The sequence below is a fragment of the Plectropomus leopardus genome, chromosome 17 (genome assembly GCF_026936395.1).
Source record: "Plectropomus leopardus strain MGB_pleo_1.0 chromosome 17, ASM2693639v1, whole genome shotgun sequence".
In the NCBI taxonomy this organism is placed as follows: Eukaryota; Metazoa; Chordata; class Actinopteri; order Perciformes; family Serranidae; genus Plectropomus; species Plectropomus leopardus.
In genome coordinates this window covers 18,243,628-18,258,105 of record NC_142192.1, presented here as the reverse complement: position 1 = coordinate 18,258,105, position 14,478 = coordinate 18,243,628, and the positions used below count along the sequence as shown (strand labels likewise).

Genomic DNA, 14,478 nt, shown 5'->3' with positions numbered 1-14,478 from the left:
TTGCTTGGGTGTCCTTATATGCCCCATTGTCTTTTCTGACAAGGCTTCCCACGTATGCAAAGTCCTTCACACGGTCAAGTGGTTCACCGTTGACAGTGAAAGGTTCAGAGCTGATGGAGTTTATGCACACGACTATCGTCTTTGAGGTATTGATGTTAAGACCTGTCACTTTGCTTGTTATGGAAACTTCGAGATTGTGTATTACCCGAGAAATACATACCTACCTGTGCAAATATAGTATAGGCTTTCCTACACTGGTTAAAGTTGATTAACTTTCATTTGGTGATACAGAATGAGAAATATCTAATTCTGTGTCAGTATATCAAAGTAATGTAAGTTAAAGCTCATCCTTAAATTTTCACAAAACATTCACTTTTCATAAAAAAAAGGACAAAAGTGACATAATCAACTTTAAAGATGCTGCTATAAGAGCTTCTGTTGGTTTTGTTTCTCTTATTACATTTCTCTTTAAGGGAATATTTTCTCCTCTAATTATTTTAAGTGCTATTCGGCTTAATGACCCAGGGACTTTTTCTTGATTTAAAGCAGAACTTGACCAGAGATTGTAATTATGAAAGAGGGACTTCGTCTTTGTTAAAAGTCATAACAATCATTGGGCTGTGGATAATGCTTATCGATGAGGTACACAGCTATAATACCCCATGTTAAAATGAAAGATTATAAACTCTACAATAGATGCACTGTCTGTTGCATTTAGTTTGCTTGTTTTGCTTTCTACTACAATTAAGTAAGTCTTTCCTTATTGGTGAAAGATTAGGAGAATAGTTTGGGATAAACATAACACAGAAAACCTGCAAAGAAAACCCAAGATAAAGATTGCTATTACAAAGATTAGTAAGACATTTCTACTTTGCAATACATTCAAGACAATTAGAAGCACGTTTTTTTAATAGTAACAATTGTTTTGTTACATTTTATTATTATTAAGTCAAATTTGTGGGCAATTTAGAGTCTCCAATTAACCTAATATGCATATCTTTGGGACAGTGGGAGGAAACCGGAGCTCCCGGGGAAAACCCACACTGGCATGGGGAGAACATAACTCCACACAGAAAGGCCCAAATGGTTAGCAGGATGTTACGCCAAACCATACTTTTCTGTGAGGTGACAGAGCTAACCCCTGCACCACCATGCCAGTCCAAATTGATGCCCAGACATCTTTCCCTCCGCCTTTCCCCCGCCTCTACTTCCTCATCTTCTGCAAAATCTTCTGCAGGGGATGCCTGTCTGCTGCAGGGATGACCTTATCCCACAGGACCAGGAACTCCTTCTGGTGGGCAAGACCTTGAAGCATCTGCTGTCCATGATGCCTGTACAGAAATACATTCCCATTTAGCAATTTAGTACATAAGCGCAAGAAGGTTATAAGACAAAAAAAGGCATTATTCACAGGAACTAGAAACCATAAGATCATGCAAGACTTGGTAACCTACCTGACTTCTGGTGCACCATCCACGGCCATCTTACCGACAGCAATCAGGAAACGTTCAGAGAAGGTCTTCCCAGCTGTAAAGATCTGGTCCTCCCCGATGATGTCTGCCAGCTGGTGGAGGTGCTGTGCTGTGCTTGCCCTCACTGCAACACAACGGTGGCTGAAGAAGGACAAAAACAGGAGAACGTTTTTTTTTAAAAATTTCATTCACTGTAAAATTTGATGCTGCTACACTTCCTACTAGATTCTAATCAAACTTACTTAAGCCCCGCATTAAGGAGAGCACTAATTATTCTTCCAGGGCTGCAGCCCTCCACCAGTGCATCCAGGGCGAGGTTGGCCTGCTGGTGGATGAAGGCGTTTGTTGTTTGGGCAAACTTCAGCAGCAGGGCGCGGCCTGTCCTCTCTGCCTCCGGGTCCATGGTCCTCCCCAGGTGAATGTGGAGCATTGCCACTGTGTCCATGGCGGCACAGGCCACAGCAGAGCGCAGGTTACTTACCTATATTAAAAATAAGAAAATCAGTCAGTACTTCTGTATACACAGTACAGGTACATAGACAAGAAGTCAGATGAGAACTGCGTGCAAAACAAAGAAAAAATAGGAAAATGTCTATCATACCTCTTCTGCGAGGACCAGGCAGACCTCATGCAGCTTGAGATGGAGTATGTCTGGATGATGTTGTGCCAGAGCCCGAACAGATCTTAGTCCATCCAGTTTCTTCTCCCTGTTTAAATGAAAAAAATGATTCAACTTTGTTAGTAATTGGTTTTGGAACAGGCTGTTGTGTCATGCTGGCTGTGGTGTTTTAAACTGACACTATGCAGTGATGTCTTACCAGTCATCAGAGTCAAGCTGTGTGAAGCAGAGGGACAAGCTCTCTGAAGGGTTGGCCAGAGGCTTGAGGACCTCCTGATCTTTGATGGTCTTTTGGGGACAGAGTTTTGTCCCACGACGAGGTCCATTCCTTTTGGCCGGGGCAGCTTTAGGCGGAGGTGCTGGAACCTTGGGGCTCTCTTCCAGGGTGTCACAATGAGGCCTTCTTTTGTTGGGCTGAGCAGGTTGAGGCGGATTTTGTGGAACCATGGAGGTCTTTTTCAGGGTCCTGTGTTGACGTCCTCCTTTGTTGGGCGGAGCAGGTCTAGGTGGAGGTGCTGGTGCCTTGGGTGCAACCACCGGGGTCTTTCTGGGGGCTGCCGGTGGTGAAGGACAGTGGATGAGCTGGAACTTCTCCAGAGTCTGAAAAAGTTCTTCCACCTTAGATGTAGCTGATTGGAGCTTGCAGCCATCCTCTACCTCCTTGTCTGTTTAGATCAACAGCAAAAGTAATGATTAGTCAAATTTGTTTGCTGTACTTACATCTTTAACCCTTTGACACCTGAGCAAATTCACTTGGTTTCCTTAAAAGCGTTGGAAGAAGGCAACAAGCTACATAACAAGAATTGGCCAAAAAATTAAAAGTAAATTAGTTTAGAAAATTACCTGAAAATCAGCAACAAAAGAGAAAAGTTTACCTTAAAAATGACCTTAAGAAAATGCTAAAAAAAAATATGTTTTTTTCTTTAACATGATTATAAACATACAATTCTAAGATACATAATTAGAAGATTTATAAATATTGTTTTCTGTACATTTTCCCTAATTTATTTGTATTACCTATTAACCTATTACCTATTAATTTTTTTCTTTTTCTTTTTCTTTTTTTCTTTTTTTTTTTTACATTTTCCAGGTTTCAGAGGTTTAAATGCTTGCAAAATGTTTCTGAATGCAGCATAAGAAAACTGATTTAGGATTGGCTATTTTCATTCAAGTTCTGATAAAGAAACTCATCTCTACACTGATAGCATACCTGCTCCACTATATTTAACAGACATCACTGGGAGACGAGAGGGTCTCCTGATTGCTGCTGGAGGAGGAGTCGGGGTGAAACGTCCAATTAATGGAATGTCTCTCAGCTCAGTAGGAGTGGAAGCGTCTTCAGAGCTGACGATGGAGTCTGGACTTGGGCTCCTGCTTTCGGCTGTCAGTTTAGCCAGTTTGCAGGCACATACTGCCATCTGACTGCCCAGAAGAAGCTTCCTCTCAAAGAAGCGGTCCTCTTCTTCGAATGTCTGGTTGGTCCTTGACCTCCAACCTGTGTTGTCCTCCTCTAAGGCTGTCTTGATCCTCCTTTCTCTCAGGGAGGATACAGGTCTCTTTTTTGGAGAAGGTGGAGGCTGAAGTGAGGGAAGGATGTCCTGCTGGGTGGGGAATCCCATTCTTTCCAGGACAGCATCGCTGTTGGCTTTTTGTGAAACACATAGCCTCTCTGTGCGTTCAATCAGCGCAGCCCTCTCGGCTCTTTCAGCTCTCTCAATGTCCAGGATCCTGGACTGAATGCTGGAGCCAGTTTCTCCGCTGTGGGTCTCTTGCAGCTGTGATAACAATATATTGAGTCAGTTGGCAGTAATTACACAGGTGAAGCAGTTATTTATATTAAATTATAGACCGAATCAATGTTAAGTTGCACAAACAGCAATCACTTCCAGGTAGACAACTTATTTCAGTTGCGGAGATATGTGAAATCACCACACCTGTTTATTTCTGTTGTCATGTTCAGTCGTAACTGTAACATTTAAAGATATATAGCTAAAGACTGATTTGACATTTCTTTTGTTTACTTGATTTATTTTCTCATCTTTTCATCTTCAATAAAACAAATCTACTGGCACAGAATCCAGGCAATTTACTGGTGTGCACGGGGGGCTGCAACAAAACATATTTTAGCCACCTAGACAATATCAGTATACAGTGCCTTGCGAAAGTATTCGGCCCCCTTGAACCTTGCAACCTTTCGCCACATTTCAGGCTTCAAACATAAAGATATCAAATTTAAATTTTTTGTCAAGAAACAACAACAAGTGGGACACAATCGTGAAGTGGAATGAAATTTATTGAGTAATTTAAACTTTTTTAACAAATAAAAAACTGAAAAGTGGGGCGTGCAATATTATTTGGCCCCCTTGCGTTAATACTTTGTAGCGCCACCTTTTGCTCCAATTACAGCTGCAAGTCGCTTGGGGTATGTTTCTATCAGTTTTGCACATCGAGAGACTGAAATTCTTGCCCATTCTTCCTTGCAAAACAGCTCGAGCTCAGTGAGGTTGGATGGAGAGCGTTTGTGAACAGCAGTCTTCAGCTCTTTCCACAGATTCTCGATTGGATTCAGGTCTGGACTTTGACTTGGCCATTCTAACACCTGGATACGTTTATTTGTGAACCATTCCATTGTAGATTTGGCTTTATGTTTTGGATCATTGTCCTGTTGGAAGATAAATCTCCGTCCCAGTCTCAGGTCTTGTGCAGACTCCAACAGGTTTTCTTCCAGAATGGTCCTGTATTTGGCTCCATCCATCTTCCCGTCAATTTTAACCATCTTCCCTGTCCCTGCTGAAGAAAAGCAGGCCCAAACCATGATGCTGCCACCACCATGTTTGACAGTGGGGATGGTGTGTTCAGGGTGATGAGCTGTATTGCTTTTACGCCAAACATATCGTTTTGCATTGTGGCCAAAAAGTTCGATTTTGGTTTCATCTGACCAGAGCACCTTCTTCCACATGTTTGGTGTGTCTCCCAGGTGGCTTGTGGCAAACTTTAAACGAGACTTTTATGGATATCTTTGAGAAATGGCTTTCTTCTTGCCACTCTTCCATAAAGGCCAGATTTGTGCAGTGTACGACTGATTGTTGTCCTATGGACAGACTCTCCTACCTCAGCTGTAGATCTCTGCAGTTCATCCAGAGTGATCATGGGCCTCTTGGCTGCATCTCTGATCAGTTTTCTCCTTGTTTGAGATGAAAGTTTGGAGGGACGGCCGGGTCTTGGTAGATTTGCAGTGGTCTGATACTCCTTCCATTTCAATATGATTGCTTGCACAGTGCTCCTTGAGATGTTTAAAGCTTGGGAAATCTTTTTGTATCCAAATCCGGCTTTAAACTCCTCCACAACAGTATCTCGGACCTGCCTGGTGTGTTCCTTGGTCTTCATGATGCTCTCTGCGCTTTAAACAGAACCCTGAGACTATCACAGAGCAGGTGCATTTATACGGAGACTTGATTACACACAGGTGGATTCTATTTATCATCATCAGTCATTTAGGACAACATTGGATCATTCAGAGATCCTCACTGAACTTCTGGAGTGAGTTTGCTGCATTGAAAGTAAAGGGGCCGAATAATATTGCACGCCCCACTTTTCAGTTTTTTATTTGTTAAAAAAGTTTAAATTATCCAATAAATTTCGTTCCACTTCACGATTGTGTCCCACTTGTTGTTGATTCTTGACAAAAAATTAAAATTTTATTTCTTTATGTTTGAAGCCTGAAATGTGGTGAAAGGTTGAAAGGTTCAAGGGGGCCGAATACTTTCGCAAGGCACTGTAAGTGTACATTGTATTTGAATATTCACCCTGCTTAACTGTACACATTAACCAGTCGATATAACAGTAGACCAGCAACTCCATTGTTCTGTTAACTTAAATTACTCTTTTTGTCAACGGAGTCTGGTGGTTTTGATATAACTGCTTCAATTCTTTGTCAGAAAAGGTAGTCCACCAGCAAAGTAAAGCAGTGAAAATGTTTTAAATAAAGTGTAAACTTCAACTGATATTGAATTTCTTTTTGGGGTTTTTTTTTGTTTGTTTTTTTCTGGTGAGCTTTTTTTTGGGTGGCTAAAGACTAACCAACTGAGGCAACAGTTGTATTTTAATACACATTATGCAGAGGTTTTCTGCACCGATATAATTGTAAATAAATATTGTGATTCGGTCTATAGTTTATTCAACTCTAACAAATAGTATAAATATCTGTATCATAACATACTATACTGTATTATCATACGAACAGTGTTGGGAGACTACTTTTGAAATGTAATAGGTTACAGATTACTAATAAGCCTAACATCTTTATTTGACACATGAACTACCAACAAAAACATTGTAACAGTTGAGGCTAATTTACTTAGTTTCTTTTTGTTGTGTGTGTAGCATGACTGTGCTATAACTTTGCAGTGTCTTGTAAGACCATTTAGCCTGGGCATATTTATACATAAAACCGAAAACCGGAGGTTGGTAAGAGTTGGTTACTTACGTTGCTATCCTCATCAAAGTTCGTATTTCTCTTCCACTGTTGCAGGAAGGTATTTAGTTCCTGAGAAAAAGCCATGACTGTCAGAAAAGTGCAACTGATTTGTCACGAAATCTCAGAAACAGAACTGTTTTCCCTCAAAGCCGTAGTCTTTCAAAGTCTCTCAATGTCTGTCAGTGTCTCTCAATGTCTCTCAATGTCTCTCGAAGTCGAAGATCGATCATATGACTGGATCTATAGCCTGCTCTCTGGTGTACCCACAAACACATTCTAAATTACATCATAATGGAACACTCTTTTTGGAACATTCTGGTGACATCATAATAATTCTACACTGTCAGACTTTTTTTGTTATTATTTGTTTGTTTTTAAAAAGATCTTTCATTGTTAATCCAAAAACACCTTAACTTTTGCCAAAATTAGACACATTGCTGTGAAATCCAGTCATATTCAGGACAGGGCCAATCCTACAATCCCACAGTCTCGCCTATTCTCCTCACATTTATTAAATATTCTTTCAAATTAAGCCCCACTCTCTCACTACACTACTTAATGCATCCATCTGCTAATACTGTAATTATATGTTGATAATATGACCTGTTAACCTGATTTAGAGGGCCTGCCATATTAATTTGCCAGGCCCCAAGAGTCCAACTCCAGCCAAGCCCGTTGAGAGCGTGCACAACAGAGACTTCCTCTGGCTGAGCCAATTGACTTCCCGTTGGCTTTTTGCATGCATAGATGTCATGAATAATGTACTGATATGGCTCTTTGATACTTTTAATTTTATTGGATTGTGAATGAAATTCTAGTAATAAAAAAGCAGGAATACCAACTTTGGGCACCTGACTAGAGTGAGATTTTGACATTAACCCAGACCTCTGTGGGGGGGTCCTGTGGAGATCATCCCCAAATTTTATTTTATTATTTTTCAAAATAAGCTCTATTTTGCTGCTTTTTATACACTCTGGCACATTATTTTCATTTGAATTACATGTTATAGTCATTTAAAAATATCCGTGCCTCAAACACTTTTGAATTCAACATTTTGAATGCAGGACTTTTACTTGTCACTAAGTATTTTTACAATGTGGTATTACTATTACATTTGTATAATTGAAACATAAAGTACTTCTTTCACTGCTGTATGTTAACATTCGTTTATTGAAATAGATAGATTTTTTTTTCCACTCACACACAGTTTAAAGACTCACCTCATACAGCATGCACTATTCACCTCTCAATCATCTGCTGCTGTCTGTCTGTCTCCGTCTTCACTGTGACTTTAGGTTTTACTTGTAGAAACATGAATGAGTCGTTGATCTTTTTAGAGCTCCCCTGTAACGTACCAGTTGGCTGCTGGCAAAGGATGTTTGGTCAAATATTATTTCTTCTATGTTTTTCAATCTAAACAGTAAAGTAACAGCAATAAACTCATTTGTCACACTTGAAAAATAACAGACTCCCTTGAAAAAATCACTTCATTTTGAAAGTTGTTGAGTTCAGTGAAAGTTTATCAATTTTTGAAACACTGTCTATGACAAATTATTTCTCCTATGTAAATTGGGCAAATGCAATACATTAATTAATTCCTGTCTTTGTACAAAAAAGGCATGTAAGTTTGTAAATATGTATGTAAGTGCTGTATTATAAATTGTCTGCCTGTAGGGTTGAGAATTTACAGACCTGTTGGCCAGTAAAACACTCGTTTTCACCATTGACTGTAAAAATAATGGATGAAGCTACCGTGACGATTGAAATTCACCCCCCTTACATTTGTCATGACAAAAAAAAGCAAAAAGAGACCAAATCAGGGTGTAAAAGTGTTTATTTCTGCTGTTAAGTTTGGTGATTTATCATGGGTGTCTTTGAGGACTGGCTTTTGGAGCCAGCCTCAAGTGGCTGTTTAAGGAACTGCATTTTTGGCACTTCCATCTTGGCTTCTCTTTTTAGTCACGGAGGTTGCCACTTTATATGTACTTATCCTGCCTCATATGCAAGTTCCTTTTATTTGTGGCTTTATTATATATGTTCTTTAAATTAAGTCACTGCCATATGGAGTTTAGCTAGCCAATACACACACAGGGACTCACACACACCAGCAAGCAAGACCATCGACTGTATTAAAGAACAGGAACTCAAATTACCCCCTCAACCCCCAAAAATAAAATTCATCCCAGAGCCTATCAATGTCATGTTATACCACCAACTATATGTCATTGTCACAAATACACCACAGGACTGTGTAGAACATGTACGTCTTTCAAATACACAATCCAAGATTCCCACTAATCATAAATCATATACCCATCTGGGAGCAATGATTGATTTCATCGCAGTGAATAAAAGGCAGAATCAGCCTCGTCTCTCTCTTCCTCGCAACCCCTGCACCTCTTCCTGCTGTGCTCACTCTGCCAATCCTATAAAGCTACATAGTAGACAGCAGCAGGGAGAGAGTGTGTGTGTGTGTGTGTGTGTGTGTGTGTGTGTGTGTGTGTGTGTGTGTGTGTGTGTGTGTGTGTGTGTGTGTGTGTATTTCTGTGTGTATGTCAGTGGGAGTAATGAAGCAGAGGATGAGGCTGACATGAAGTCTATCAGAAGGTGTCAGTTTGGGTTAATCCTGATGTTATCCTGTCTGTATACACTTTGCATCACATACACACATATTCAGTAAAAGTATGAATGCATCAAAGTGATTGGACACAACCACACACACACACACCCCTATCCCACCTACACACACACTTTCACATCTCATAATTTTGACGTGAGAGTAATTGAGGAGGCCATTGTCAATTAACTCTATTTCACTATCTCCCTGAGAGCAGCTAACCTGTCACTGCTTCCATCATTACAACTACAACACAGTTAATCACCATTCCAGTGCCATGCTAAGTTTATTTTGTTCTCTCAGGAAATGGGTCACCAAGGTCTCCTAAATGCCCTCAGTAATACATGGCATTGTGATAGTATTAAGTACAATGTGCTCCAGGTGTCAGGAGATTTAGAAAATTATAAGGTACGTTAATCTCAGATGGTAAAATTGCTTATTGCACTGGTGGCGTGTGCTTCAAGTGACATGTAGTATGTGATCCTCTTTAAAAGTGTGGATCAGTGCTTTTTCTTGATTTCTAATAACTTCAATAAAATTCCTGTACTGAACGAGGGTGAAAAGCCGGCTGTCAGACAGGGGCAAGGTGTGAACATTGTAAGAACAATACTGATGTAATTGTGCATACTTTCAGACTCTTTGCTGGAAGGCATTCATTCAGAGAGTGAAATAGTTCAGGCATAGACAAAAGAGACATATGGAGATTAAGAAATAGACATAGCGTGGGGAGGAGAAGTTTAGAAGTTGCTCAGCCATCCTGCAAGCACTTTGGTTGGAGTAAACTGGCACCTTCAGTTTGGTTCAAAGGTTTCAGACTTCCCTGCCATGTCTGTTGCCATTATCTCCAAGCTTATTTCTGTCAGGTGAGACAGTTGAGTGAAATAAAGATTAGAGTGAGAGTACAGGTGTACAGACTAACAAATTATATGTGATGACTCAGATTTGACAAAAAAGACTTGTAAAATACTGCTGCTTTGACAGAGCTTCTGGCATAATATCACACTCAAAACACACTTTTTTGTGTCTGTATGGAAGGCTGTTGGACAGCATTAGGTGAGAATGAAGCTGGACAGAACTGCTCGCAGTGTTTTATACACCAGCGGATGGCCCAACAGCACCTGCAACGTCACTTGAGAATGCCGCCAGATCTTTCGCATCTGCATGAAACGAGACAGGACAGCTTCAGTATGATAATGATAACCCCAGACTTTCATGTGGGAGTTTGTGACACAGATAGTTATGAGCCACTGAAAATTCATGAATTTATATATCTTTTGCAAAAAAAAATTGAATTTCCTTGATCATTTTATTTAAATAAAGTCTGTAACTTGACTGCATTCCTTTAATGGGGTTTGTTTCAGACTTATCTTAAAATTTGAGCATATTACCCACCTCTTCCTCTACAGAACCTACAGCATCTGTTAGAAAGTCCAGAAAAGTTCCTTCTTTTTCCCCTAAAATTTATCTGCTACCAATGGCCTTTCTCTGTCTCTCTTCCTCTCTGCCCTGCGGCCCTTCCCAACGTGGGTCGACATTTCCCAGCAGTGCTTGATGTATATCTGACCTTTGATGTTGTCGCTACGTGTCCCCGAGCCTGAGGCCCAATTAAAACTAACAACCCCCGAGGCCCTCCAACCCTCCCTCGAACCCACCCTTTGTCTCTTCTGCCTCTTTTTGTCTCACCCATTACTTTTCCTCTCTTACACATTTCCTCTCAACCCATCCCCTCTTGCCCTCCTGCCACTGCGCGCCTCTGCTCTTCCCTTTTGCTCCTCATTTGTGATTCCACCCTCTCTCTTTCTTATCCCTCATCTCTTTCCTCCTTTATTTGCAGTCCACCCCTAACACGAAAATGTCTGCCTTGCTTTGCAGTCTCATCTTCCTTCTGCATTGTCACATGGCAATGTATCATTTATGGGTGCACAGATTTAGCTTTCACTCCCATTTGGGTAATAGTTGTGTGGGACACCTCAGAACTCCAATTTCAGAATATTGCTCATTTCCTCACTTGATACATGGTCCACTTCATGTGGAGGCAATATCCAGACCTCATTTATTCCATCTAAAGCACATTTGGTAATTTTAACAAGTGCAGATACTGTTGAGTCTCACAGTGTATTCATTGTGATGACTTATAGATCTAATGAATCAGTTTATGTGAGAGTCGTTCGAGCCCCCTGCTTCTCTTGGTGATCAGCTGCCATCATCTCTTCTATAGAGTGTGTCGAAATAGCAGGATATTACATGCACTGATAACACAATAATGTCATATACTAAAGAGTAATAATAATGCTAATAATAATAAACTTTATTTATATAGCACCTTTCATAAAAGAAATTGCAGCACAAAGTGCTATACTGTAAGAGCAATACAGGCACAGAGTGTGTCACATGAAAACAGAATGAACATAAAACAGGCCAGCAAGGCAATTCAGCATAAAAGGACATTTAAAAGCTGTTAATAAAAAATGAAGTGCTTAAAGTCCTAAAATGATTACATAAATCCAGAAATCATAAGATACAACATTTTAAAATAATCACAGCATTCTAAAGATGAGTTTCAGAAATCCACAGCTAGTTAAAGGCTAGAGTGCACAGATGCCTTTTAGCTTTCTTTTAAAAATATTTAGCGAGCTGGCTTCTTTGATATCTATAGGTAGTATGTTCCGTAGCTTTAGGGTATAATTAAAAAAGGGCACACTCCCAATTTTCTTTCGGCTGTTGTTGGGAACCTCAAATATAGCAGCAGCAGATGACTGCAGTGTTCTTGGAGGTATGTAGTTGATAAGGGAGTTAGCAATGTGACCAAACACAAACTTTAACCACTACTGCTGCTAATTTTGGATAGACTCTTTATTGTCCATAGTGTCCAAACTTATCCTTGACTTCACAACAATCAACATGAATTATAAATGAGACATTAATTAGAAACAGTAAAAACAATAAAAACAGGACCTCCAACAACCTATTACATAATGGCGGCATAGTGGGGGTTAGGCCCCGAAACTGTTTGGTTGGGATTTTTCCTCTCCTAAACAAACAGACCTGGTGATTTAAAACAGTAAAAACACTGAATCAAATCAGTTTCACATTTAAAAATGTGTTTTGCAGACACTGTTCATTGAGGCTGCCAACTGCAGTGGCTGACGTGAAACCGAATTGCTGTTTCTAGAGCCAGTGTTGGGTTTGTCTGTTCTGAGGTACTGTAGAAACATGGTGGTGTGATCTCTGTGGACAAGGACGCGCTGCCTATGTAGATATAAACAGCTTTTTCTAAGGTAACAAAAAAACAATGGTTCTTATTTATTGATAAAGGAAACGTGCTAATTATATCATATTCCATTTCTGCCAATATATTCCCTAAATCCGACCTTTAAACCTTTAGCTGACCATCAGATGTATCATCTCGGCATTAAAACTTGAGTTTTTTTGTTAAATTCTTGCCTATTTTTAATCTATGATATGTAGTCCTCTTGAAATAACTTTACGGTCAGGCTGAATATGGCTTTTGAAGAGCAAAGCAACATGCACAGCAAATCAAAAGTTTTCTGTTAGACAATAAAAAAACATACAGTTTTGTGTGAAAGACTGAATATATGAATTACCTCCCACACTTCAGATTCTGGCCGGAGGAGGGCGACTGCTGGCAATAAGCCAAGCCTCACAGAGCGTCAGGTCTTCCTCCACCAGGTCCTGACCTCCTGTCCGCCTCTCTGCCCTTCTCTGTTAAATAATGCATGCAGACTGGTGACCTCCCTGACTCCCCCTGACAGCCACGCCGCTGTATCTACCAATCACTTGTACTTACACTCTACATGCTGAGTGAAGGTCAAGGTATATGGCAGCAGACATGTAAATGTGTAGATTTGCGGTGCCACTAAGGATATAGGTTGTGTAAGAGATACAGGTCTTTCGCTGAAAAAGAGCTACAGAGACAAAGTGCTTCATACATAGTGTAGGCGTGCAGTAATGTTAGCTTTCTTTCACATTAGATCTTGCATCAGACCTGAAGCAGAGAAGTCGACCAAGATTTTGACAGGCAGAGCACCATTTTAAACATTAGCTGTCAGCTGATAAAAGAAGTCTCTGTTCTCTGTCCCTCACTCACATACGGTAGCCTACATTTTCTCCCTGCCTGTCTCTTTCTCCACATCTCTCTCCTTGGGGAATGGTGTGAATTGAGGTGATTACAACATGGATAGCTTGCACCACAAAAGAAGCTGTCAGACCTGAACAAGGCACCACTGCTTTTACGCGTTTTATCCTCAAGATTACCATAATCATGTCACAGAACATAGGCCATACTTCCATTTCATTTTAAAAGGATGTTTAATCGTGCCTGCTCTGTAACTTAAACATTATGTGTGTATGTAGAGCACACCGACAGAGAAGTGTGGGGCCTGAGCCCATGGGAATCTTTTGTACAAACTACTTTTGCATTTTCTACCTAAGTGGTTTAATATTGCATAGCAAATTGCACAATCAATAAAATTCCAATTTTTTATAGTTTTTCACAGAGCTTCCAAAGTCCTGAAGGTTAACATTTTATAACTTGGGCGTTATTATCCTTTGAAAAAAGCCTAATTATCTTGTGCAAACAACTTATTCATCATTAATTTAAAAAAAAAAAAAGTTGTCCCCATGAAATGAATAATTATTATGTGGGAAAGGTATTATCTTGTAGGGAACAAGTTAGTAATCTTGTGAGGACAACTTGTAAAATAATAATTTTCTTATGCGCATTAGATAATAACTTGTACCCACATGATAATTTTCTTGTTAGTTATTATATTGTGGGAACAAGTTATTATCTTGTGGGAACAACTAATTTATCTTAAGTTATGCACAAAACTAAAGATAAGTAAGCTGTAAAAAAATATCTATGTTTTCTTGTGTGCATGAGATATTAACTTTTTTCCACATGATAATTACCTTGTGCACACAACATTTAAAAATGTCCCCATTTGGGACTTTAGGGGCTTTATCTTTTTTTGTAGTTTTTTTTTTTTTCGTTGTATAGGACAGCTTCAGAGTGAAAGGGGGAGAGAGGGGAGATAGCATGCAGCAAAGCACCACAGGTATGAATCAAACCTGCGGCCACTGTGGCAAGGACATAGACCTTTTACATGGGGTGTCCGCTCTACCAAGTGAGCTAGTGGGCGCCCCCGTTGTTTGTTTTAAATGGAAAACATATATGTATTTTTAAATATGGGTTTTGAAAGTCACCCAGCATGACATCTGCGCAGTTTTTGGCTGCATGACGATATGCAGAACACATATATCACTTTTAGGC

The 14,478-nt window shown here is 39.9% G+C and overlaps 2 protein-coding genes across 2 annotated transcripts in view; one reads left to right on the top strand and one right to left on the bottom strand.

The window, feature by feature from the left end:
* Positions 1–14,478, top strand: part of csmd2 (CUB and Sushi multiple domains 2) — a 530,601-nt gene that overhangs the window by 148,279 nt on the left and 367,844 nt on the right. The gene's annotated exons all lie outside the window — the stretch shown is intronic.
* Positions 1,205–6,652, bottom strand: LOC148186635 (uncharacterized). The gene is made up of 8 exons (XM_088090515.1): positions 6,578–6,652; positions 3,302–3,866; positions 2,614–2,756; positions 2,291–2,457; positions 2,074–2,179; positions 1,715–1,953; positions 1,455–1,613; positions 1,205–1,331 (listed from the first exon to the last, which is right to left on the bottom strand). The coding sequence occupies exons 1-8, from the start codon at positions 6,650–6,652 to the stop codon at positions 1,205–1,207; spliced, it is 1,581 nt and encodes a 526-aa protein (XP_087946641.1).

Excerpts from the sequence above, each read along its gene's own strand:
- LOC148186635 (XM_088090515.1), bottom strand. The coding sequence starts at position 6,652 with ATGGCTTTTTCTCAGGAACTAAATACCTTCCTGCAACAGTGGAAGAGA. Across the intron at positions 2,757-3,301 it reads TGTTAAATATAGTGGAGCAG|ACAAGGAGGTAGAGGATGGC; the intron begins GTATGCTATCAG and ends TGATCTAAACAG. Across the intron at positions 1,614-1,714 it reads CTCCTTAATGCGGGGCTTAA|CCACCGTTGTGTTGCAGTGA; the intron begins GTAAGTTTGATT and ends GTCCTTCTTCAG.